Here is a 24779-nt window from a genome sequence, read left to right on the forward strand (position 1 = left end):
CTCTTTTTATTCCTTATCTGTAGCCATGGAGATTGTAAATAGAATAACTATCATAGTTTTCCAAACATAAAAAGTTGACAGCAGAAATTGCTTGATTTATTTTCGTCTGCAATCATGACTTCTCGGTTCATCGATTTTTCTATAATAATACATACACGTGCACATGAATAAAACATTATATCTCATTAAACCACTAGGAACTGCAACAATTATTTCTCCATTACTTAAAGGAATGGATAATTGACAAGTTAGGTTAACTAGTTTTTAGAGCAGTCATCTTATACGACCTTAAGTAACGATGGTAATTAGCATATAAACACTCCACGTTATCCGTGCAGAAGAAAAATACATGGTATGTTCAGAATGTTCTCGGAGTGTCTTGATTTGCGAGAATACATTCTCAGATATTGCTACAGTAATCTGTCCCATAAATGAGCACCTCCAGTATCATTTACGTACTTACTTATAATAATTCGATATCTTAAATAGTCTGTGATTTGAACTGATATGAATTGAAATTAAGTGAAACGAAATGAATTGTATTGAATTTAATTTGAGTCCAGTAACACGATATAAAATGAATAATATTCAATTTAATTTGTCTTCAGTGACACGAAATAAAATGAAGTATATTCTATTTAATTTGCGTACAGTTATCGAACGCGTTTCACACATTTGTCGATTCTGTCAATTAGATGATTGTTACGCGACGAGGATTAGACTGCAGATGAGGAAATCATGACCACCGTGAACGTATACAACGTAATAAATGCAGTATAAAATATAATAAAACTTTTATCAACGTTTATCATCCATGTAACATCGGCAACGAAAGTAATTTCAGCAATTCGTGTCGCACAAAAGCCAGCAGTAACAGTTACTCTGTATACGCTTTTAAAAATATCTCAAAAATTCTATCCTCGCGTGCAAAAGCCAATGATGCCGTCCACGTTGCATCTGCTTTAAAAAAATAACTTAAAAATTTTGTTTGCAGCGCGCGATGTCTATAGCTATCGCCTGCACTGCCTCACACAAGCGATCGCATGCACAGCTAAAATTTGTTTCGAAATTCAGTTTCGTTAATCTTTTAACAAAATTTTAATGGATAGACTCATATGTTATATATAGATAATACAACAATGTTCACTCTCTCTTTCATTAGCACTCTTACGCTTTTACTATTACCGTAAACATATAGCAACAAATAGAAACACATTCTAACATTCAAGCATCCCATTGTCAGAGAAATTCAGAACTCACACAACTTTCAAGCAGTCAAGAACACCGGCATACATTATATTAAAAAAGTACCCAGAATTTCTCATTCTAAAGTACCACGGTGTATGTGTGAAACAATTTTTTATATGTAAGTAGGCACCATTGTACTCGGTTGTGACGGTGAGTTCGATCCCGCGCCAACCATTGTATTCGCAGCAGCAGCTGTTTGCGGCAGTCGACCTCAAGCTTGTTCTGCGATTTTTGCAATGGGAAAAGTTGTCGAGCGAATAATTTGTCTTAATTTTTGCGTTTCTGACGAAATTTCTTGTGCCGATTTCTAGTGACTAGTTCATGAAACGCGTCAGAAATGGCGATGAAACGGGTTTATAATCAGAGATTTGAGGCTTTGATCGTGTCTGGCATTACACAGATCTTACTGTTATGATTTTTTCTTAATTGAAAGTGAAAAGTGAGAACTGTTGGAATTTGCTAATTGTTTATTCACTAATAATACAATACAAATATGATACAGTGTTTAATAAAGCATCTAGCGGATATAAAATGTACTTTGTGTGAAGAAGAGTGACTGTATGTGAAGTCGCGGAGATACTGTCTAATAGATCGTCTGACGAACGCCTCTGTAGTTCTATGGGAAGTAACTTCTCGCACTGGAACTTGCAGTCCTTTTATACTATTCCTTCAGAAGGTCGGGCTTGTACCTGCATTTATGAAGCACAGGGTTGTACCTTTATTTATTGCCCCTGTAGACATGTGTGTGTGTATGTGTGTGTGTATCGTTGTATATACCAACAAGAACTACATGGATTTATCAGTACGACATGTGAATAAGTCAACAATATCGAGTAAACTTAAATTACCACTTCAAAAAAGGGGTTTCGATTAAAGCTATAAAGAAAATTCACAGATGGGGCTGAAAGCTGCACCATCTTCAGCGTTTGAAAAATGTTTTAAAGACCTGCTTATTTAGTATAAATTGTAATATTCCATTCAGTTTAGGTAATGTCTGAAAGTCTGCAACATGGCATCATATTGTCACTTATGCAATTAGTTTACCCATTTATTGCATTTTGTTCATGCCGAAATTAATCCACGAAGTAATTAAAAAACGTGGTGGATATATCGACGGAAAGATAATTTAATTCTCTTTTATAAAATTGACGTTATTTTTATTACAACGTAACATATATTTATGTACTTGTTACAGTTTAATATAATTAACTTCTAACAGAATTATTTAAATTATAACAATTTCATACCGAATTTTCATATTCATCTAACCTTCTGTAAGTGTTCTAATACTTTTGGAGAGGGGTGTATGTGTATTGCTTCGGATGGAACGTATTTCGAAAGCGACAAAATCAATTTTGAGAAATAATTCAAGTAGTTCATTTTATCTGTAAATTTCGAGTACTTTTTTTACACAATGTACTAACCAATCGAGACGTATACGACACATGTAAAATATAGAATAATGCAGAAAATTTTTAATCCTCGGTAACTAGCCAAGAAGAATATTTTATTCTTAATTTTAACCGCGATCGTTATATCATCCTTAAGCAGACAGTTTGCAATCAATTTTGAGAAATAATTCAAGTAGTTCGTTTTATCTGTAAATTTCGAGTACTTTTTTTACACAATGTACTAACCAATCGATGCGCATACGAGACATGTAAAATATAGGATAATGCAGAAAATTTTTAATCCTCGGTAACTAGCCAAGAAGAATATTTTATTCTTAATTTTAACCGCGATCGTTATATCATCCTTAAGTAGACAGTTTGCAAGTTCGCTTATGAGATACTTGCGAGGTAGCATAGAGAACAGGAGGAAATTCCGAAGAAAAAGAGACTGGAATAGATGAAGAACGTCACATATCAAAGTCCCCATCTCGCTTAAAATTCATCCGCTTTAATTTCAGATTGACCGGATGTTCGTTCTAGTACTTTTCCTTCACTTTTATTTTCCCCGTGTTCTGTACATCGATTTTTTTTTATGGGTTACATTTACTTGTAATGGTAATTCGCCCCTATTCCTATTTTCTGCATACTTCGTTCAGCAGTTGTACGATATTCCGAGGTCGTTTTATCTAGATTATCCTCCAAGATCTTCTAGCAAATCTCGCAGAGGATCAGGGCTCGTCGATATTTATTCGTCGAGCATCCTAACGATTTCGACCTGATTTCGTTCTATTCCTTTCGTCGCAATTATTATTTATACGTTAAATTGAAAATGATTTCCAACTGATAGTCCACAGAGTGTGATCACGAATCGGTGTTTTAAATAACTGTTAAATCATAATTAACACATACGAAATAAAACTTCAACAGTAACGAAACCTACAAATTAATTTGTTACAAAATAAATGTTTATAAAGTATGTAACTGTTACGACACTCACAGAATTGAATATAATAACATTTTTGTCATTTATTGGTTGTTTCTTTAGTCCATTTGTAACGATTAAGCAATACGCGAATATTTAATACTTTATGCATTACTAAAATTAGTATCTTCTAAATCAATAATTTTTCTCAATGGAATGTCTTAGTATTTTCATGAAGAAAATGATAAGCCAAATCGACTAGTACAATAAAAAATATATGATCCCATTTAAAAAAATAAAGTTGACCGTCATATGTCCTTGACGTGTTCACCCAGAAAAATCTGATTGATATCATATTAAATGCTCCCTAAAACCATTCAAATTTCGTTTGAAACATTTTTTAGTATTATCAATGGTTTCGAAGATATTTGACTGGATCGATTTAAATGGGTCATCCTATATTTGCAATTAGTGAATTATTCGCGTATTTCCATCCTGAGACGTAAATATTTAATGATTCGAAATATCGTTCTCAGTGTTCTCTATTTTTATTTATCAGATACGAACAGAATAAAAGTGAATATCGTTAATTTTTGCAGTAATCTAAGAGCGCTTATTAAGCGTTAACACATTGTAAATGACCATTAAAAATCTATTATACAAACTGTTACAAAAATTGTTGTAACGTAGAACTTAGCTAACGTCGAAGCTTGTGCACGAAAAACTATGCTTGATTGCTCCGAATAAGTAGGTCATACTATCTCTAACAGCCAAAGAAAATCCATTGAATGATATTAATGATAAACTTTAAAAACTTCATTTCGTGTGCAGAAATAAAGTTCGCTAATACATATATATATCTGCGGAATATTTTACATGTTCAAAACATTTATCTCCGTCTCCACTCTTTACGACCTGCAGACACACATTTCTTCAAGGCAACCACGCTTGAAGTACTGGAAAGGTTCCAGAAAGTACAAAAGGAAATTTTCAATTGAACGCTGCGCTGGTCGTGCATATACGTTCCATACACATAGCCCGTTTAAACCAATAAGTGTGTCACTACTTTCACCATAGAACGGTGTAATGTAACGTCTTAGGACCAAACAATGGTTTATCGATGCAATTTTTTAATTTCATTCCAATAATCGCCCAACTAGGAATGAATTGTGGCATTATTTATAATTGCTACTAAATTGCGAAAAGCAACTATAATATTAAGTACATCTAAAAGTTTTAGTTATTTTTCAATTTCTCTTTACCCATGCATGGTTCGTGTTTTATAAACTAACTTTCGAAATACCGTCTCTCATTTTCAAAGATGTTTCCCAAGCAAGCAATTCCACAAAACAATAGGAAATTGCAACTAGACTGTTGATCTTCGTGCATTCATAGCTTGCATAGAGATTTCGAATGCAAGAACGTATAAATTAACAAGATGTAAGGCGAAATTACCCATGATAGGACGCTTCTCATAGGGTACAAGATTATCCATCGATTTTGTTACAACTCAAAATTGTTATTGTTCAATATTTATACTATTGTTCGGTAAGTCGATGTCTCAAGATGATATTTAATATGAATACAAAATAATATGAGTAAACTAGTATAGTAATATGCATCTAATATGCATTTATTACGGAACACCGTTATCGTACCACGTCCCCGTGTACCATATTTAATGTCCCTAATCTGGAACGCAAATGTGAAATACCCGTTCCAAATTAGAGACATCGATTATGAAACACGGATGCCAACTGTTTCATAAATCGGGGCAAAGAAAAAATGGAAGAAATATACAATACAAAATATTTTCTTTTAGAGTCGACTCTTATGTAAGAGTAGTAAATTTTAAAAGAATAATGTTAAGAAGTGCAGGTAGAATTTTTACATCCACTTTCAAATGCTCTATCTATTTTTTATTCCATCGTTTATGCTACTGTTTCAAGAAAGGGTCACAATTGCGCGGTATTTCATAATAGGTACTTTTATCTCAATGGCATTTGTATTTTATTCCTACAATTTGTGATCTTTTAGTTGACGAAGAAAACTTATCTTTGATTTTAATTTTGGTATAATGATGTATGGAAAAGGCCAATTTGCATGAATATCCACAGTAGCATATTATCATTAAAAGTTATTCTATATAAAGACTAAACAAAGTTTGAATCTTCTGTATTCACCTAATATTTTTACGTAATAAAATCAGTTTTATGTAATAAAGATATAAGTAAAAATTCCTATTGTTTTTGTTATCGTAATAGTAGCGTACGTTACAAACTTGAAATATTAGCGAGGCAACGAAAAACATGAAATCTATCGCAAAATAAATGTCCATCGCATTTCTTACAATTATTCATACATTCCGAGCTCGATAAATTCATAATTTTAAGATTTACGATACAATCAATGGAATTGCCTAGTACGATATTAAACGGCACTATTTGTATTCGTCGTGTGATTCGCGATTCGTACGCACGAAAAATCGCGAATCCCTTGGAAAATATACCGTGCTCGAACCGTTTCTCTCTCACCATTCAAGATTTCATCTCGTATTTCTACGTTCTTGAACCGCAGGGGTTGCATAATAAACTCGGTATTGGAAATGGTCCAGAAAATGGTAGATAAAAGGTCAGACCTGAATTGTGTCTAGGACTTCAAGTACACATTCACGTAAACAATAAGATATTAATACTATTTATTGTCTCCAATAAATATTCCAAATAGAGCTACGGTCGATCAGCAAAATATTCGGAATTTTTCAACGGAATAACTTCTTCAAAATTAGATCAAGCAACTTGAACTTTCTTAGATGATAGAAGGACTAGTACACTATACAATGGCTAAAAAATTGTTTTCGGAAATTGCAATTGGTTGGTGTGATAAGAAAATTTAAAGAATTATTATTATTTTTGTTATTATTTTTTCAACTTTTTTATCTGAACCCATAACGAAAATATAAGAAATTCGTTTTGTAGACACCTTTGCAGACACGTTTTGAAAAACACTAGCTTTTAATTTTTTTATCATCTCAACCAATTGAGATATTTGAAAACAATTTTTTCGCCAATGTCTATCATCTACAAAAAATTCAAATTGCTTGGTCCAATTTCAAAAAGGATCTTCCATCTTATTCTATCCTGTGATTTCTGTTATTATTCTATCGATATTTAACTATTTTGAAAAAAGAATTGTTATAGGATGAGATTCGTGAGATTTCCACGAATCTCCAGAAATATTTCCATACTTTAAGATAGAGAATATTCAAAATCAAGACAAGATAGTGATCACTAGACGACGGATCTTTATGCATCTATGGAAAAAAATAATATGAAACATAAGTATTAATGATTAATTATTTTAAGTGATTAATATTACTAAGGGGCACAATATACATTACTATTCAACTCCTGTTTCTTGAACTTAATAGAGATCATTTTTATTTTGCGTAAAGATTATTAATTAACGATTCGAATCATTTCACTAAACTTGATCCACTTTATTTTACAATGCATACTTTATTTTACGTGCATGAAAGATCTTCTTAGAAATCGTTTTCTATGTTCAACGACAAATACAAAAATAGAATGCATCATTTGTCAAAATGCAACGATAGACAAATTTGTTATAATCAATTAATACAATTCTCCACTCTTCCTGGAAATTATAAAGGTGTTTGAATTATAAAATTATTGGTTTATAAAAATTATGGTTATAAAGGACACTCTTTCGAACATGCCTTTTCCGAATATAAACGTTGCGAAACTACATATTACGTATTTTTCAAAACGATCAGTCTGCACCATCAATCATTATTATTGCTCCCACTACAATTAGTCTCAATCGATATTTGAACGTCGGATACATCACAATCGATCGATGTATCTCAATTCTCATATTTCCTAAACGAGAGCAATATCACTTTTCAATATTAAAATAAAAATACCTTTCAAACTAATAGCTTAGTAAGCAATAGCCAAAAACGATATACCAAATAAATTGATGCAGAAAAAGTTGTACAATTTCATGTGAAAAAGGATCAAAATATAGTATTTCGTAAAATGTTTCATGAAACAAAAATTCTTCTTATCTCACGTATAGCCTATAAAATACAACTGTATATAACTTTCGAGTAGTATAACTTTGCTTTGAAGACTTTACTTGTACAAATTTTTATTTTAACAATCTACCCAGTTTTTATTTTAACAACAAGCAACACAGACGAGCCAATCAACAGAACTAGGCTTCGACCTCTTCGCCAGTCAAGCTCGTCTCTCATTAGTCAGTGTTTTTCGTTAATAATTCGTAAACAAAGTCGCAAATTGCATTTTCGCTAAGGAAAAAGTTACTTCAAATAACCTCAGAAGTCCCTCATTTCCCGAAAGTAACATAATTTTGGGACACTCTGCAGTTAGATTCTGATCCTCAATTTTCAAAACAAATTGAAAACTGTTCACCATAATTGGAACATGTTTTTAACACTGTTTTTAAACATGTTGAGTGTGATACTATTATATATAAAACAGTGTATCATTTTATTCGGGAGAAAACAGGGAGCTTTTGTATGCAAATAATATAAATAATTGTATAGCTTTTACAGTTAAAGTAGAAAGAATTCTTGTAACAAATTTTCCTTCTAGATTTATATAAAATAAGTAAAACAGGTAAGTTTCATATCTTTTCTGTAGTTCCAACAAATTGCAATTTTTGAAAAGAATTTTATAGACATTTTTTTATAAAATTTTATACACTTATGTCAAGTAAACGAGTTTCAAACAAATTTAAATCGTTTGGTCCAATTTTAAGAAACTGATTCCATTCCACAAGGATGTTCAAATACTTTCGTCGACCATTGTATACGTTCGAACAATACATGAACGTGTGAAATAAGAAAATGTGTTTATCTTTACAACTTCTAAACCCAATTTTTATTACCGTGACAATAGGTATATCTTGAAGACAGACGATCTTTGCGGAACATTTTACGAGAAGTACTAAAAAAAGTTGTCGCATTACGAAAAACGAAATCACCGGTACTCTTTCTATGTTTATGAGAAAATATAGTGTGAGAATTGCTGTTATAATTGTTCATCATCAGATTTTCTGCCCCATCGTTAAAATATAGCCGTCCTTTTTTCCATGGATACTTCGTAAAGCGTCCGAAATGATTAGAATGCTATATTTTTTACAACTGTTGCTGAATGTTACATTGGAGTTATGTCAAAACAGAAGTATTAAAGATTATTGCCACCAAGTTTCATCGAGATATCATTAACCCTCTAACTGCGAATTGGCGTTCTAAATAATTGTTAAGCAAAAGCTAAAGTTAGAAAATGTTTAATTTTATTACATTTTTCTTGTTTCTCTTTTTATATGCTTCTAAATCTAATTCTTAGGACGCATTTGGATAACAAATAAAACTAGCCCGCGATTTGTTAAGCAAAAACTAAAGTTAGAAAATGTTTAATTTTATTATATTTTTCTTGTTTCTCTTTTTATATCCTTTTAAATCTAATTCTTAGAACGCATTTGGATAACAAGTGAAACTAGCCCGCGATTTTATACAGAAAAATCAAAAACTAGTCCGCGATTTTTTTACAGAAAAATCAAAAACTCGCCCGCGATTAGTGGGTTAATACACAAAAGTTGAATGAAGCATAATTAATGCATCTATCAATTATTAAGAACATCTATGCTTCCATTACTCACAAATCTATTATATTTGAGATCAGACAGTTGATTTCCATCCTTTAAGGTATTCGCATACAGTTTGACAGACCGATTTTACCCAAAACTCAAATTTAACCACAGCAGCATTTCGACCGTCAGAGCTGTTACGAGTACTAGTTCAATTTGATGTGCCCGATTTTACTAACTTTAGGTACATATGTGTAACTCGTGGTTTCGCTTACATTTATTAGAATCACGATTTACTTCAGACTGGATCAACTTGTTGCGGAATTTTTTAAGTGAAAAAACTCTCGTATATAAAACGGAGAATTTTTTAAATTGAGAAATTCTTGACGAACCTAAAAGTTTGAGAAATGAAAGTTACATTGAATTTAACTGGTACATGCTGGAACACGGTGGAGGTAGAAACGTGACGAGTTTAACTTTGAATCCTGTTTGACGTCGTACAAACATATGAGCCGTTTATTTTGAAAGTGGCATAAGTCACTTTGTTTTGAAGTCGATATATTTAAGGGTTTGCGTTTTAACACGTTTAAAAATATGGATGCTAACTTTCGAGAAGATTTACTTGTATTTGTTATCTCAGAATACTGATATTTTTCTCAGTATAAATAATTTTGTATAAAGATTAAAAAATCACCACTTTTCATTACGGTAAAGTGATTTATGCCACTTTCAAAATAAACAGCTCATATGAGTACTTTTAATGCTGTAGAGAACATTTAATTGAAATATTTTTCCACGCTACTTGCGAATAATGTGAAGTCGCCTTAATTATGTATCTCATTATTTAGAATTTTAGCAAATAAATGCATTGTTTCTACGGTTTTTTTTACCTTTACGCAGAAACCTAACGTAAAAGATAATTATCCGCAATTAAAACTAGAGAGACAATAATTATTCTGCCTATATTATATTGCATCATGTACAATATGTTTGTTGAATATGTTAAAAATATCTATAAAAATTAATATTACAGTATTATTTGGTTGGTAAGAAAGTATTTTCGGTTGTCACACATAGAAAGCATTGTAATTGTTGTTTCAAAACCGAAATTGCTTTCTTGCCAACCCACAATAGAATTTAAAGAGTATCTTCATAAAAGATTTTACTTCAAAGCACAATGACAAATATTTACCAAATATTTACATATGTCAAAGACAATGTCATATATTTACCTTACATACATTACACAGATGCATATTCTTGCTCGTAATAAACCATTTTAATATAGGATAATAACTTGCACCGTGCCCCAACGAAAATATTAATTTTATTTTCTTATAATTTCTTAATTACATTTAGTCTTTTTTTTAGAATACACTAAATAAAATAATATTATGTAATATGTACTTTTGATTGAATAATACATATATTTGTTAAAATATCAAATAGTATTCAGATATTAACGATATGTAAAGTTTCTCTGTGTGTGTCTTACAGATATGTGTACAATCGGAAATTATAATTCTTAACTTAATGCGATGATTCAATAATAATATACTTATTAATATTAACATTGCTGCTTGGTAATAAGATATTATTTTCTCCCATAATTAATGTTATTGAAATAGTAACATAAAACGCGGATAAGAAATGAGCAAGAAGCGGTTTGAATTCTGTATAGTAAGGGAAAACGCGAGGGTGTCAGATCCGGAGATTAAAATGTGTAAAATTGGGAGAAGTGGAGCGGATTTCGGCAGGTAGAAGTTGCGGGACCTGATCTGATTTCACTTCTGTTCGGACAGGGTTGGAAGGATAAAAATGTTTCGGATCCCGATCTGATTCCGCTTCGGGCAGCCCGGTCGGGCAAGCGAGTAGGGCGAGCGGGTAAAGGCAACGCTGACCAAGCGTTCGGGTAAATTCGATCGTGCCCGCCCAACACCCGACCGATGCAGAACGCTAGTATGCAGATGCGCTCAAAAACAAAACAAACGTAGCCAAGTCAAGCGATTCACACTGGTGGTTCCCGTTTGTCCATTCCATCGTATGACAATTGCTATCTTTTTTACATTACGAGTGACTTTTACGTTTCGTTTACAATTGAACGTGAAATGCCCACACGAGTACTTTCCATTCTACGTGAGCGAAAAGAAAGTACACGAACAACATAGGATATTTATCCTACTGTATGAACCTATCAACTGAACCTATCATGGATGCTTACAAAGGATACAGTCAGTCGCATAAGTATACACTCATACACGAAAGTATTCGAACGCTTACGTTTCTAACATTCAATTAATAAAATATATGTGTTAAACTGAAGCATTTGATATAATATGACACATATAACAAGGGATAGGTCTTAAGACTGCGTAAGCAAAATTAGAAAATAATTCAACAATATATAGCATTTTTACGGTACATTTATTGTAAACACGTACCAGAAATGGCTCACAAAAGTATTCGAACGAAACAATTAATAGTTATTTAAATTGAACGATTAAAGGTTTTAATAGGAAGTTGATCCACCTTTTGCTTTTATAACAGCCCTAAGTCCGTTTTCCATTGAGTGGACCAACTTAGAAGTAACATTTGCATCTATTGATTGCCATATTTCAATAATATTTCGTTTTAACACTTCTTTCGAAGTAATAACCGTATTTCTTAATCATTTTTCTACTTCATCTCATAAATGTTCAATGGGGTTTAAATCGGGACTTTGCGGTGGATGTGGCACCGCGTGTGGAACATTTTACAATACCCATTCTTTGACTATTTTAGCGGTATGCTTCGGATGATTGTCAGATTGAAACCAATAATCGCTAGGTAAATTCAATTTTGATACACTGCTTTTTAAATTTTCCTACAACATTTTTAAGTATTTCGTTTCGTCCATTATCCCATCGATGAACACAAGGTTTCCCACTCCACTAGATGCCATGCAGCCCCAAACTAATACAGATCCACCATTATGTTTTATAGTCGGCCGTAGATTTCGCTGTTCTAATTCTGTGTGTTCCAAGAAGAAAGCCATTTATTAGCAAGAAAAATAAAATTGTACGTTTAAAATTCGCCGAAAAATTTATTTATGAAAATAATTCATTCTGGGACAAAGTATTATACTCTGATGAGAGTAAATTTAACGTTTTTGGTAGCGATGGACGTAAAAGTGTTTGGAGGAAAAAGGACACAGAATGTATCCACAATGTAAGTATCCTCACTGCTTATAAGGAAAATTTGTTGAAATCAAGTGATCCGTTTAAGGTCTTGCAATACATTGTTTACCGCATGTGGACTCGTGTATAAAGATTACTTGTAGCAAATTTTAACAAAACTGAGTAAGGAATAAAGAAAATATTTCAACTTTAACCTCCGTGTTACATAATGCCAATCCACAAAAGTATTCGTATTACACTTTTTTCCAGAACATATTAGCTTCATTTATGCCCTTTTTTTAAAATGCTAATCTCTTCACTCTGTCATATTTCTTAATCCTCGAATAAACGAGGCAGCGAGCCGACATCGAGTCACTTTTGACCTGTAGCAGAATTTTTAGCATACTTGCTTTGCGCCTAACTTTTTGATACAGGATGTTAACTAATGATCTTAATAACACAGGGAGAAAAGGAGTATTGTTAAAAATATATAACATTTAATAAATATATTTTCAAGTTCCGAGTCAACGGTGATCCAGTGTCGGCTGCGCGTCGGTGAACCGAATGAACCAAGCGACTCGAATTTCTTTCGGACGTTAACTGAACAAATTTTATCATTCATCGTTAACATTATTTCTTGCACTGTCTGTGGATCCCGCCTCATCAAGCGTGAATAGATGTGATTCAGCACATTATCTGCTAGGGCTGGTGTATTTTCTCTGCGTTCTCTTCACATTTCAACTGGATTGGCTGCGCTAAAAGAATTTTCCAGAAAGCTTTTTACTTTGAGGATAGCGAGCATGTGGTTTATGGTGAGGTTCTCTATTCCACTTCTGGCACGGCCCAACATTTCCTCCAGGTTATTAGGTAAATTGTGAGCACGGCCAATTAGAGACGACACGTCCAAAGCGAACGAAAACTCGTACCAATTACGGTTATGGACACCCGTGACAGGAAATATGAATAAATATTAAATGATGCATATACCAGAACGTTTAGTTATCATAAGAATAATAATAATTACATACGGTAATAATACCGTGCAGTTTTTACTGTTAAATGTTTTCTACTCGATATACTTCGTTCTTCGATCTTGATACAGCATGAAAACTTTCTGGAACGTTATTTACCATACGGTGTCTAAAAATCAATCATTTCGAAGATTTCGGTGAAATGAATTTTCTTTCGAGCATTCTGACATAAAAATTATAAGAACAATACGAAGACTGATCACGTTTGCGAACGATCGTTTGTATTAGGGTGCTTATGCATTTGTTACGTATTTGCATATCGCATTACCATTGCATACCGACCTGGACGGGAATGCATAATACGAAAATACGCAACGATGATGCCCAGGGATGATACGCACCGATGATACGCAAGGATAATACGAAACGGTGCTGTGATACGATACATGGATACGGTACAAATGGATGCACACCCGTGGATGTGGCAGGCTCGGATACACTGTCAACATAAGATAACAATCCAGTCTAGTAAGCGCTGCACAGCAGAAACGTACTAATTTCATAGAATGTTTAGCAACAGTGAAAAGTACGGCGTAATCATTTTTTACGGTGCGTCGGATAAAAATGAATTCGCCCCTTGCACTACGATTTCTTTCACAGCTAATATAATAATAATTTCTCAACAGCATAAATGCCTATGCGAGACACGTATACATATTATACATATTTATCGAACACCGAATATACAGGGTGAATCATATAACTTGCACATGTCAAATAACTTTGAAATTATGCGTCTAATTAAAAAGTGTTAAATACCTAAGTTGTTGAGTTTTGAGGGGCGGAGGTGACGTCGTATTCACATTTTTTGTACATTGTGTTGCTTTCGAAATTTCATGGTCGACAAGCTTTTCTCAAATGAAAAGGCATACTATTCATGTCGTAGAACGGAAGAATATTAAATCATTGACGAAAATCATTCGAAGAAAGAAAGTTGAGCTTGAAATTTCGAAAACTACACTATGTATGTTAGAAGATAATACGACATCACTCCTCCCTCCCTCCCTAAAACATTACAACTTTTGTCTTCAATACTTCTTAATTAGATTTTTAAAGTTATTTGAAAGTTAATTGGAGTATGCAGGTTATACGACTCACCCTATATATTGGGTTGGCAACTAAGTAATTGCCGATTTCAGTTATAGATGTCTCTCACTCCCATTTTTATGATATCCGTAAATGTTATATTATGAAATTATTATTATTATTATTATTATATTATTTTTTATTATCCGTGAATGTTAACAACTGGACAAATTGAATGCAGCGGTCAAGGAAAAGCGACCAGAATTGGTCAATCGTAAAGGTGTCATTTTCCAGCAGGACAATGCTAGGCCGCACACGTATTTGTCCACTCGGCAAAAATTGATGGATATTGGTTGGGGATTGATGTTACACCCACCATATAGCCCTGATCTCGCGCCATCGGATTACCACTTATTTCGATCCCTGGACAACTCCCTTCGTGGTGAAACTTTCAATGATGATGACGCTGTAAAATCTCACTTAACTCAATTTTTGGCCGAAAAGGATCAGACTTTCTACGAGCGTGGAATTTTCAAGTTGTCAGAGAGATGGCAAAAGGTCATCGAACAAAATGGAAAATACATTACAGATTAAACTTGATTCCAAGTAAAAAAAAATTTTTTATTTCATTGAACAAATCGACAATTACTTAGTTGCCAACCCAATATATACAGGGTGTCCCAGGTTTTAATGTTCAAACTTTGTCAGTATATTCTTTGGCACAAAGTAAGAAAAAAATGTTATGTAAACATAGGTCATATAGAGCTTTATTAAGAAGTTATAACAAAAATTCGTTCAATGAAATGAAAGAGAATAGAAACGAAATTCGCACGGTCATAAATTCGATCTTCGATCGATGTCAATCATGTATTGTCAACGACGGTAGACATTTCGAAATGTATTAATAAACACAGCTTACATAAACGCACGGCATGTACTGATCTATTCAAGCCAATGCTCGCAGCAACAGCAAGTTGATTACTATTCCTATTCTGAATTTTTGTTATAACTTCTTAATAAAGCTCTGTATGACCTATGTTTACATAACATTTTTTTCTTACTTTGTGCCATAAAATACACTGACAAAGTTTGAACATTAAAACCTGGGAGACCCTGTATATTACCTCTTTTTCCTTGGCTATTTTCTTTCTCCTGCAATTGTTTCTACCTTAAAGCCTTTTCCTGTTTTATTATCTGTTGCTCTTCCTCTACTTACCCGTATGTAATGGTACCCGTCCATTTGAGAATAAAACTATTGCGAATTGCTCTTGGAAGTACTTCTCGCCAATGGACACTGCGTTTGACAGTGGTGTAACTGAGCAGCGTTGAACTATCTGACAGTTGACGTGTGACGACTAAACTGCGGATCTTTGTGCAAAATAAAATGTTACGATGTTAACTGCAAGAAACAGAAGTACGGTAGAAATGTGTCTCTTAATTTAATCATGCGAATATGTCGAAAATAACGTGACAGAACATTTCAATTATTTTAAAGTCTTTATAGATTTGTACTTTATCTACCCATTTTTGCTATAAATGCATAAAGTCGGCAGTCTAGTTATAACTTGGAAACTCGAATGGAAACAAATTAATGCGAAAACGTGAGATTTATATTAGGTCTACCGGAAAGTTCTGTCCGATAATATGTCACTTCAAGTTTCAATCCATATGCACATGTTGATTTGAGACATATATGACTATCTCTTTTTATCATTGCATTTACACACATGTACTCTCCTAAATAAACTGAAACAAAGATGTCTCATCTCATTATTAAGTGAGACGCGATCGTGAAAACATGGCTACCGATGATAATTCCAGACCACATGCTGCTTTGGCGACTCGTGAGAAAATCGCAGAGCTAGGCTGGAAAATTCTGTCACATCCACCATACTCCCCAGACCTAGCACCCTCCGATTATCACTTGTTTCTCTCTTTGCAAAACTTTTTACAGGAAAAAAAATTCAAAACTGAAGCTGATGTCAACCAAGCACTAGTTGAGTTCTTCGCCTCTAAAAATAAATCATTTTTTAAAAATGGCATTTACAAATTGCCATCACGCTGGCAAGAAGTCACAAGTAACGATGGAAAGTATATTCTACAATAAATATTATTAAATGTATGAAAATTGTGTTATATTTCAATTCAAAAACGGACAGAACTTTCCGGTAAACCTAATATATTATCTAGGCTCTTATAGAATAAGAAAAACAATTAAATTTGTTTCGCTGTAAAAAATGCGATTAAAAAAACCTTGCACGTGGTACAAACTGGTACAATCAGTACCAACACTATCCCTGCATATGAAACAGGGGTGCCAACTGTTAAATCATCCGTACTCGAACGAACATTTTTTGTTTAACTACTGATCGTTACGAAACAGTATGTGTGACCGAATATATAAAGAACAACGTTGAAAAATATAGGTAGAATTTTTACGTCCATTTTCATATGCTCTACCTATTTTTTATTCCGTTATTTGTGCTACTGTTTCAAGTAGAGGTCACAATTGTGGCGGTGTTTCGTAATCGCTAGTTTTACCGTAGCACGTACAGAATTTTTAAATGCTAGAAACCGTATTAATTAACAATATCTAATGGCATTTGTTTTATCTTCTTGCAATAAGTAATCTTTGAGTTAACGAAGGGAACATTTCTTCAATTATAATTTCCGTAAAATGACGTGCGATCCCAAGCATTTGCCTGAAGATTTGTTTGTTGATAACAAAGTTCAATCTTTTAAACAATTCATATAATTTGGCAATATGTACAAAAGATATAAATTAAATTCACAAGAAATAAATCCACGAATACGTCAGAATTCATATTTTAGCTCATCCTACATCGTTGTTCCCATATTGTGCTGTTCCTTACGCAACTGAATTCCTTTACGAAAACATGAATGTCATCGTATTCGAACTTTCATTATCTGCACAGTCTTCTGAATAATTCGGATAGCGGAGGTATCCCACTCCGAATTTTATTTTCATCTAGACAGCACAAGTGTGTCCATACGGTTTCCATATCTTTCTTAGCAGTCAGCATCTGACTGCAGGTATATTTGCTTAACAGCGCGTATTTCAATATCTGCTGTATAAGGAGAGCTTTCTCTATTGCGGAAATGGTATGGAAATTGTGTCGGTATGTATCGTAAAGGACCACGGAACACATATTTTATTTGAACAAGACCGACGCAATAGTCGAAACTTGAAAACATGCGAACAACGCAAAACGCATCGTTCTAATAAAAAAATAATGATGATACAAAAGCCTTGGCGTTCGAACACTTTACCTACCGGCAGTTTTCTAATAGTTCTTTTAAGATTGAGGACCAACAGTTAGGAAATTCTTGTGAAATTATCATTAAAAAGGAAATTATCAATCTTCTTTTAGTTAATCATTGAAAAGCTTATTTGCACTCGACGATAATCTCTAGACATTTCTGCAGACCTTGGACGTTTCTATTCTTTCTAGATTTTTATTTCTTATTTGCAAAAGAAAATTGACCATTTATTCAAGCCACATTTTGATTTTTAGCAGTTAATTAAATAGAAACAAATTTAATGGGAGGTTTCAATCAAGGAGGCTACAAAAAAGTTCATAGTTCACCTTCATTAAGAAGGTATTAATTTGTTCGGTCTTCTCGAATACAATAAGTTTCATTTTAAATATGTATCGATCGAATCAATAAAATAACATATTATCCCAATTGTAATATTATTTAACACTTTCACTGCCGTGTTATCCATATGCCGACGGGGGGAGGGGAGGGGGGGAATTATTTACTCAGATTTGAAAATTATATTTTAATGTGTTATATCTTGCTAATTTTATGAGAAATTATTTGCAGAAAAACGTAACTTTTCAATTTTCATTTGGTTAAATAAAATACCTTACTTTTAATAAATTTTTGAGGTTCCTGGCGTGGCAGTGAAAGTGTTAATCGATAATTTCAATCGGAAAATAATTTTACGGACTTATCCAGCATATCGTAGATCTATAAATTTAATATTGAGTTGTTGTGTCGTTTTCAGCGCCGTCCGTCCAAATAGTGGACGCCTTGGGAGACCCCCTGAGGGACAAGTACTACGAGGCTGATAGCACCATCGAACTACTCTGCGTCATACGCCATATAGCGATGCAAGTTCAGTACAGCGTCGTCCAGTGGCTTCACGGCAATCGAGTTCTCAACTACGATACAACAAGGGGTGGTATTAGGTAACTAAAACGTTACAGTACTACAATATATACTTTCCCCATGTGGTACAATTCGTAACAAACTGCTCCCCGAAGGGATTGGAATTTAATCAATGATATAATTACAATGTGAAATTATTAAAATCATATATATGGATCGTTTTGTGATACCAGAGATTATTTGCATATGCCAATGGGTAAACTTTTTTATAAACATCATTTCTACGAACGTACAGTCGCCGCGGAAATTGAAATCAGTTAACGTTGTTACAGGCAACAAACAGCAAATATCGCAATTTTTCACGACTTTCGACCAAAAATAGTAAGAAATCTGTGTTTCTGACATCTCCTGCTGCAATGCCTGCACTTGACTCTACATCAACTGATTTCGATGAAATTTTCAGCACGTTTGTACGTTCAGATAAAAAAGTTGAAGAAATATATCAGTTTGTAATTTTTGTATCATTCCAATCAATAACAATGTTTGCAAAATTTTTGTTTTTCTCACTGTTTAACAAAGTCGGTCTAACATATTTAAAATAGTCAAATCATTTGGCCCAATTGTTAAAAAGTTATTTCTTCTGAGATCGTGTCAACATATTTTTCACGACGATTATACGTTTACACTACATGTAGTATTACTATACACGTAGTATTTTACTAGCTAAAAATACCATCTTGCTTTTCAATCGAGAACTAATTCTGAGAATAACAACGGAATAGAATTAAAGTAAGATATAAAAATAAAATAATTGTGTTCCGAACATTACCTTTCAGAAAATTGAATTTTATCGTTTGTGGAGTAGGCGAGTTTTTACACAGAATAAGACCAACGCGTGAAGAATAAGACTTATCGTCAATCAAGCAACCATAACTGCATATTGTTTTGGGTAAAAGATAGTTTCCTCTGTTCTTCCATTAATTGTAATATTTTTATATTCTGTTGTAGTTTCGTAGTGACCAAGTATCGTATTAACGCACATTTGACTAACTTTCCCTTTAGATTTCAATGAAAAAAATTATAATAAGCTCAACATAGAAATATGATTACGATACCGATGGAAACTAATACGATTTTTATATACGTCTTTGTTACGATCGAGAGACAAATATCAATCAATTAAAACTGTATAAAAAGGCGCTGTTTACGACAAAAAAGAAACTAAGTAGAGTACAAAACGGGATGCTGGATTTAAAACTAGCACCCAGTATATGTTCATTAAATAGAAACTAAATATTGCACGCATCATTGGCGATTAAAATTATTGTCGATCGAGACCGTTGTCGATCAAATCTATTATCGAACAAAACTGGCATTGGTGAATAGTTATCGGTGAGAACTGTGGCGGTGATTTGAATACGAACCCGTTCTCACATAACCGAGCTTGCTGTCATAATCGGCGTCGTCAACGACAATGCCGTTGTATTTTATTTATTTATAAATTCTCGGGATTCAATCATAGCATATTCCATAATTGCGATCCTAAAGTCGCTGAAAAAATAAATGCCAGAAGAATAAATGTCCAGCCTATTAAAGGACCCAAATCAAGACGACAATTTTGCCAACAGGCGACGCTAGTCTGTTCTCCTAATGAACCCAAATCAATCGACATTTTTTCCGAAACATGATCTCGATGTGAATCTGAAATGTGATCGTATTATATTGGCTTTACAGATGAATAAGAAATTAACCTTTTTCTAGACAGATCAGCTATTTTGCAATAAACGCGAACTCATTCGCAATTCTAATGTTTACAAAATCCGTAATTAATCGCTGTCCGTCGAGTCCGAAAATAATAATGATCGCTTTTGGAAATTTACTGACACGAAAAGTATTAAGGAAACAATACGTGTACTACTAGAAACGATCGAGTTTCGACTGAGCGAATGCTGCGTGATGGCGTAAAAAGGAAAACAATTGCAGTCTGGTGTTACTAACTATTCTTTGCCTGGTGAAAAGTTATTTTTAGCTGGGATAGAGAGACCCGCACAATGCTTAACACGTACTGCGCCGAACGAACAGTCGTAAAAATTCCACAATATCGAGGCAATTTGTTTAATAAAACGAGAACTGAAAAGTCGGGATAAAAGTTTCGAACGTCATTTAGCGCGCCCGCGGTAGTATCGTAAAAATTCATTGTCAAATTTGCTCAAACAATTATGAATAAACAACGGTTATATTTATAAATAATATTTGCCTTAATATGTAATATTTTTATTATAACTTTAATATTACATATAAAATATGTAATATGTACTTTAATATTACATATAATAATATGTAATATGTACTTTAATATTACATACAATAATATGTAATATGTACTTTAATATTACATACAATAATATGTAATATGTACTTTAATATTACATATAATAATATGTAATATGTAATTTGCACTTTTAAAAATAATTTTTAAACACAATAATATTTTTATTACCAAAGTACTTATTCAGAACACAATTTTCAAGGAATAATCTTTACTTGAATTTGATCGGCCCCTATTAAGGCAAATATAGTTCACCACAATCAGGGTGGATTTATTCCTCAGTAAGGGTTGGAGGAAATAAATTCACTCATTTGTTATCGTGCAATAACTTGTTAGAATGAAATCTAAGATTTCTTAAATATTATTATAAACTCCTTACAGGTTCCAAGTGTTTTAAACGTGTACTGAAACTAATAGTGGTAGTTCACCCCATGTCAAAGGTGACTGACAACAAGGGCAATATTGACCCACCCAGATATGTCACAAACTAAGATTATAACAAGTTTGATAATAATCCTTCAACTAACATTAAGCGATTTTTCGTATTCCATCCCATCAACTTCAAGGGGTGGTTTCTCCCCCTAAATATGAGATTGGGCCAATATAAAAAATACATATCCTTTATCTTTCGGTCCCCTATAATATATCCAAAAAAACAAAGCAATCAGAGGCGGACATTTAAAAACCCTTCCTTATGAGGCAAAAATATAGATAAGATCTTATGATTAATACATTCTTTGTCGGTCTCACGCATTAGTGACAACAAAGATTTCGTATATTGCACGAAAACAATTATAATAATTGTATATACAGTAATTTAGTATAGTGTTTATTAAATCTCATCGAAATCTAGAAAATGCACTGTTTAATTCTGGACCGAGTATGAAACTGTGCGTGGGTTACGCGACACCCCAAGAGACCTGTAAAAATAATATCGGGAACAAAATCACGCTACTGTGACTCTTAATTAAAAGCTAATGCAGCTATTGACAGCCAGGTGACACCACTTAACATGTTGTTGAAAGACAAAGGAACGTCAATTATAAAACAAATGGCTGGGGTGTCAAACACCCCACGCGACCGTTCTAGAGTTAAATTTTCGTTGTACGCTCAGATAACACAGTTTAAAAAACGTGAGCTCCTTATTTTTTTTGTCGTTCCAACAAATTGCAATTTTTTAACAAAATTTTATATACATTGAAATCAAAATTTACAGTAATATTAACACGTTCCGTGCCACGTGTACCATCGATGGTACACGCTTGCATGTTTACTTAGTGAACTGAACAAATTGTTTACAAGAAATTTAGAACCGAAGAATCAATTTCCACCGCAAGAATGGGCGTTGATAAGTTTTTGTTACGTTGTTATGTGTACGAGAATTAATAATTGCACGTAATACATCAAGTTTTAGTAAAATATCAAAGTGTGAAGATTCGAGTAAAAAAAGCTCGGCACGGAACGTGTTAATAATTAGAACAATTTTCTAAAACTGTTAAATTCGAACTGATAAAAACGATTCGCATACAATGTGTTAAAAGGTAAACGAATACTTTCGTAAGCCACTGTACAGTGGTCTGCATAATTATAGAGTCAAAGTAACTTTTACATTGTTATCAATATTTAAACGAAAATTTTAAAAAATATTATATTTGTATATTTCTATTTTCTATTATTTCTAATATAGAAATATATTTACAAATACGATATTTTGTTGATTTTTCTGTAAATGTACAGGGTGACTCAGTTAAAAGCATAATGTTAGTTGAGAGATTATTATCAAACTTGTTATTAACTTAGTTACTCAAAGTAACTTTTACATTGTTATCAATATTTAAACGAAAATTTAAAAAAAATATTATATTTGTATATTTCTATTTTCTATTATTTCTAATATAGAAATATATTTACAAATACGATATTTTGTTGATTTTTCTGTAAATGTACAGGGTGACTCAGTTAAAAGCATAAAGTTAGTTGAAAGATTATTATCAAACTTGTTATTAACTTAGTTTGTGGCATATCTGGGTCGGTCAAGATTGCTCTTGTTGTCAGTCACCTTCAACATGGGGTAAACTACCATTTATCGTTTCAATATACATTTAAAAGTCTTGAAAGGGAGTTCATATAATCTTTAAAAAATCTTAGATTTCGTTCTAACAAGTTATTGCACAATAACAAATTAGTGAAATTATTTCCTCTCACCCTCACTGAGGAATAAATCCACCCTGTTTGTGACGAATTATATTTACCTTAATAGGGGCCGATCAAATTCAAGTAAAGATTATTTCTTGAAAATTGTGTTCTGAATAAGTACTTTAATAATAAAAAATTATTTTAATATGCCTTTGATAATTAAATTATTTTTAAAACTGCAAATTGATATTAAAAGTGTAAGAAATAAAAAAAAAAGTGAGGTTATCAAGTGTACAACAAGCGAGACTACGCCTAACAATTTTAACAATGCTGCGAATAATTATAAACTCGAAGTAACTTTTACATTTTTTACAGATATTCGAACAAAAACCAAGGAAAAAGCTATATTTTTATATTTCTATATTTGAAATAATAGAAAATAGAAATATACAAATACGATATATCGTTAAGTTTTTGTTTAAATATCACTAAAAGTATAAAAGTTACTTCGAGTCTATAATTATTCACACCAATGAATTTGGACAAGAAAGAAAATTGGAGTCCATGCTCCAATCTACTTGTCATAGTAAATACGGTGAAGCAACGAGAGCTTAGATTTCCATTTATGCATGATTTACTTTGTATTCATAGTATTGTTTAATCCTCAGCTGCCGGAAATTCGCGATGTTTGTAACTGTAGAGAAAGGAAGACGCAAATAGCTGAAATTGCAGGCTCGGGAAGTTCGACTGTCTTATGTACAACGATCGATTCTCCAGAAGCGTTGAACTGTCTCACTCAGCGTGTTCGACCTTTACAGTACGCTCAAACTTGTTCGCATTTGACCTTCGTTTAGATGCAATACCTGTCATCCGTATAGAATTGAGCATATCCGAATAAAGTATGAGCCCATTGCCACATAACAGAATGCGATAAAACAGAACTTAATGCACAGTAATCGTTGAATCTCGCTAACTTTCTATAGTATTGCCTGCTGATACAGGGTGTCCCAAAAGTTACTCAAAATCGGGAAATGAAGGGTTCCTGAGGTCACTTGAAGTAACTTTTTCCTTAGCGAAAATGCAATCCGTGGCTTTGTTTACGAGTTATTAACGAAATTTCTAATATAGAAATATGCAAATATAATGTTTTGTCAAGTTCTTTTTCAATGCATGTGCTGTGAATAATTACAAACTCAAAGTAACTTCTACATTTTTACTAATATTTAAACAAAAACCAAGAAAGAGCTATATTTGCATATTTCTATCATCTATTAATTGTTATATAGAAATATACAAATATAGTATTTTGTTAAGTTTTTGTTTAATTGTCACAAGAAGTGTACAAGTTACTTTGAGCCTATAATTATTCACATCACAGTACAATAACTATATAAATAACAAAAGCAGGTCATTAGATCTTTCTTCCATCTACTTGCAATTAATTATAAATATGTATCTAACCCTTTAAATATGTTCCAACGAATTACAAGCAACAGTAACGATATTGTTATGGGTTGCAATGCTTAGCATTTATTCAAGCATGAGAGGTCCAACAGTGTGACTGTTTGTTACACTTTACCACGTGTCCTTACTCCATATACATCGCTGGTTAATCTACACCCAAGTTGGACAACTTTGTGGGAACACGCGACAATTATAATAGCGAAAATTTCATAAACAGAACAATGTACTTCGCGGGAAACAATTTTACAGAACATGGCCTATGTTAGCAAACGAATTCGCCTGCCTCGCACTCATGAGAATTTC

The 24779-nt window shown here is 33.0% G+C and overlaps 1 protein-coding gene across 6 annotated transcripts in view; it reads left to right on the forward strand.

Moving 5' to 3' along the window:
- LOC117222967 (opioid-binding protein/cell adhesion molecule) overlaps nt 1-24779 on the forward strand; it is a 727814-nt gene that overhangs the window by 647283 nt on the left and 55752 nt on the right. For all 6 annotated transcript variants that reach the window (XM_076525588.1, XM_076525593.1, XM_076525589.1 and 3 more), the window contains one exon: nt 18444-18627. In XM_076525588.1, coding sequence (XP_076381703.1) covers nt 18444-18627 — 184 coding nt within the window. The remainder of the gene's footprint in view (nt 1-18443; nt 18628-24779) is intronic.

Source organism: Megalopta genalis, chromosome 12, assembly GCF_051020955.1.
Source record: "Megalopta genalis isolate 19385.01 chromosome 12, iyMegGena1_principal, whole genome shotgun sequence".
Classification (NCBI taxonomy): domain Eukaryota; kingdom Metazoa; phylum Arthropoda; class Insecta; order Hymenoptera; family Halictidae; genus Megalopta; species Megalopta genalis.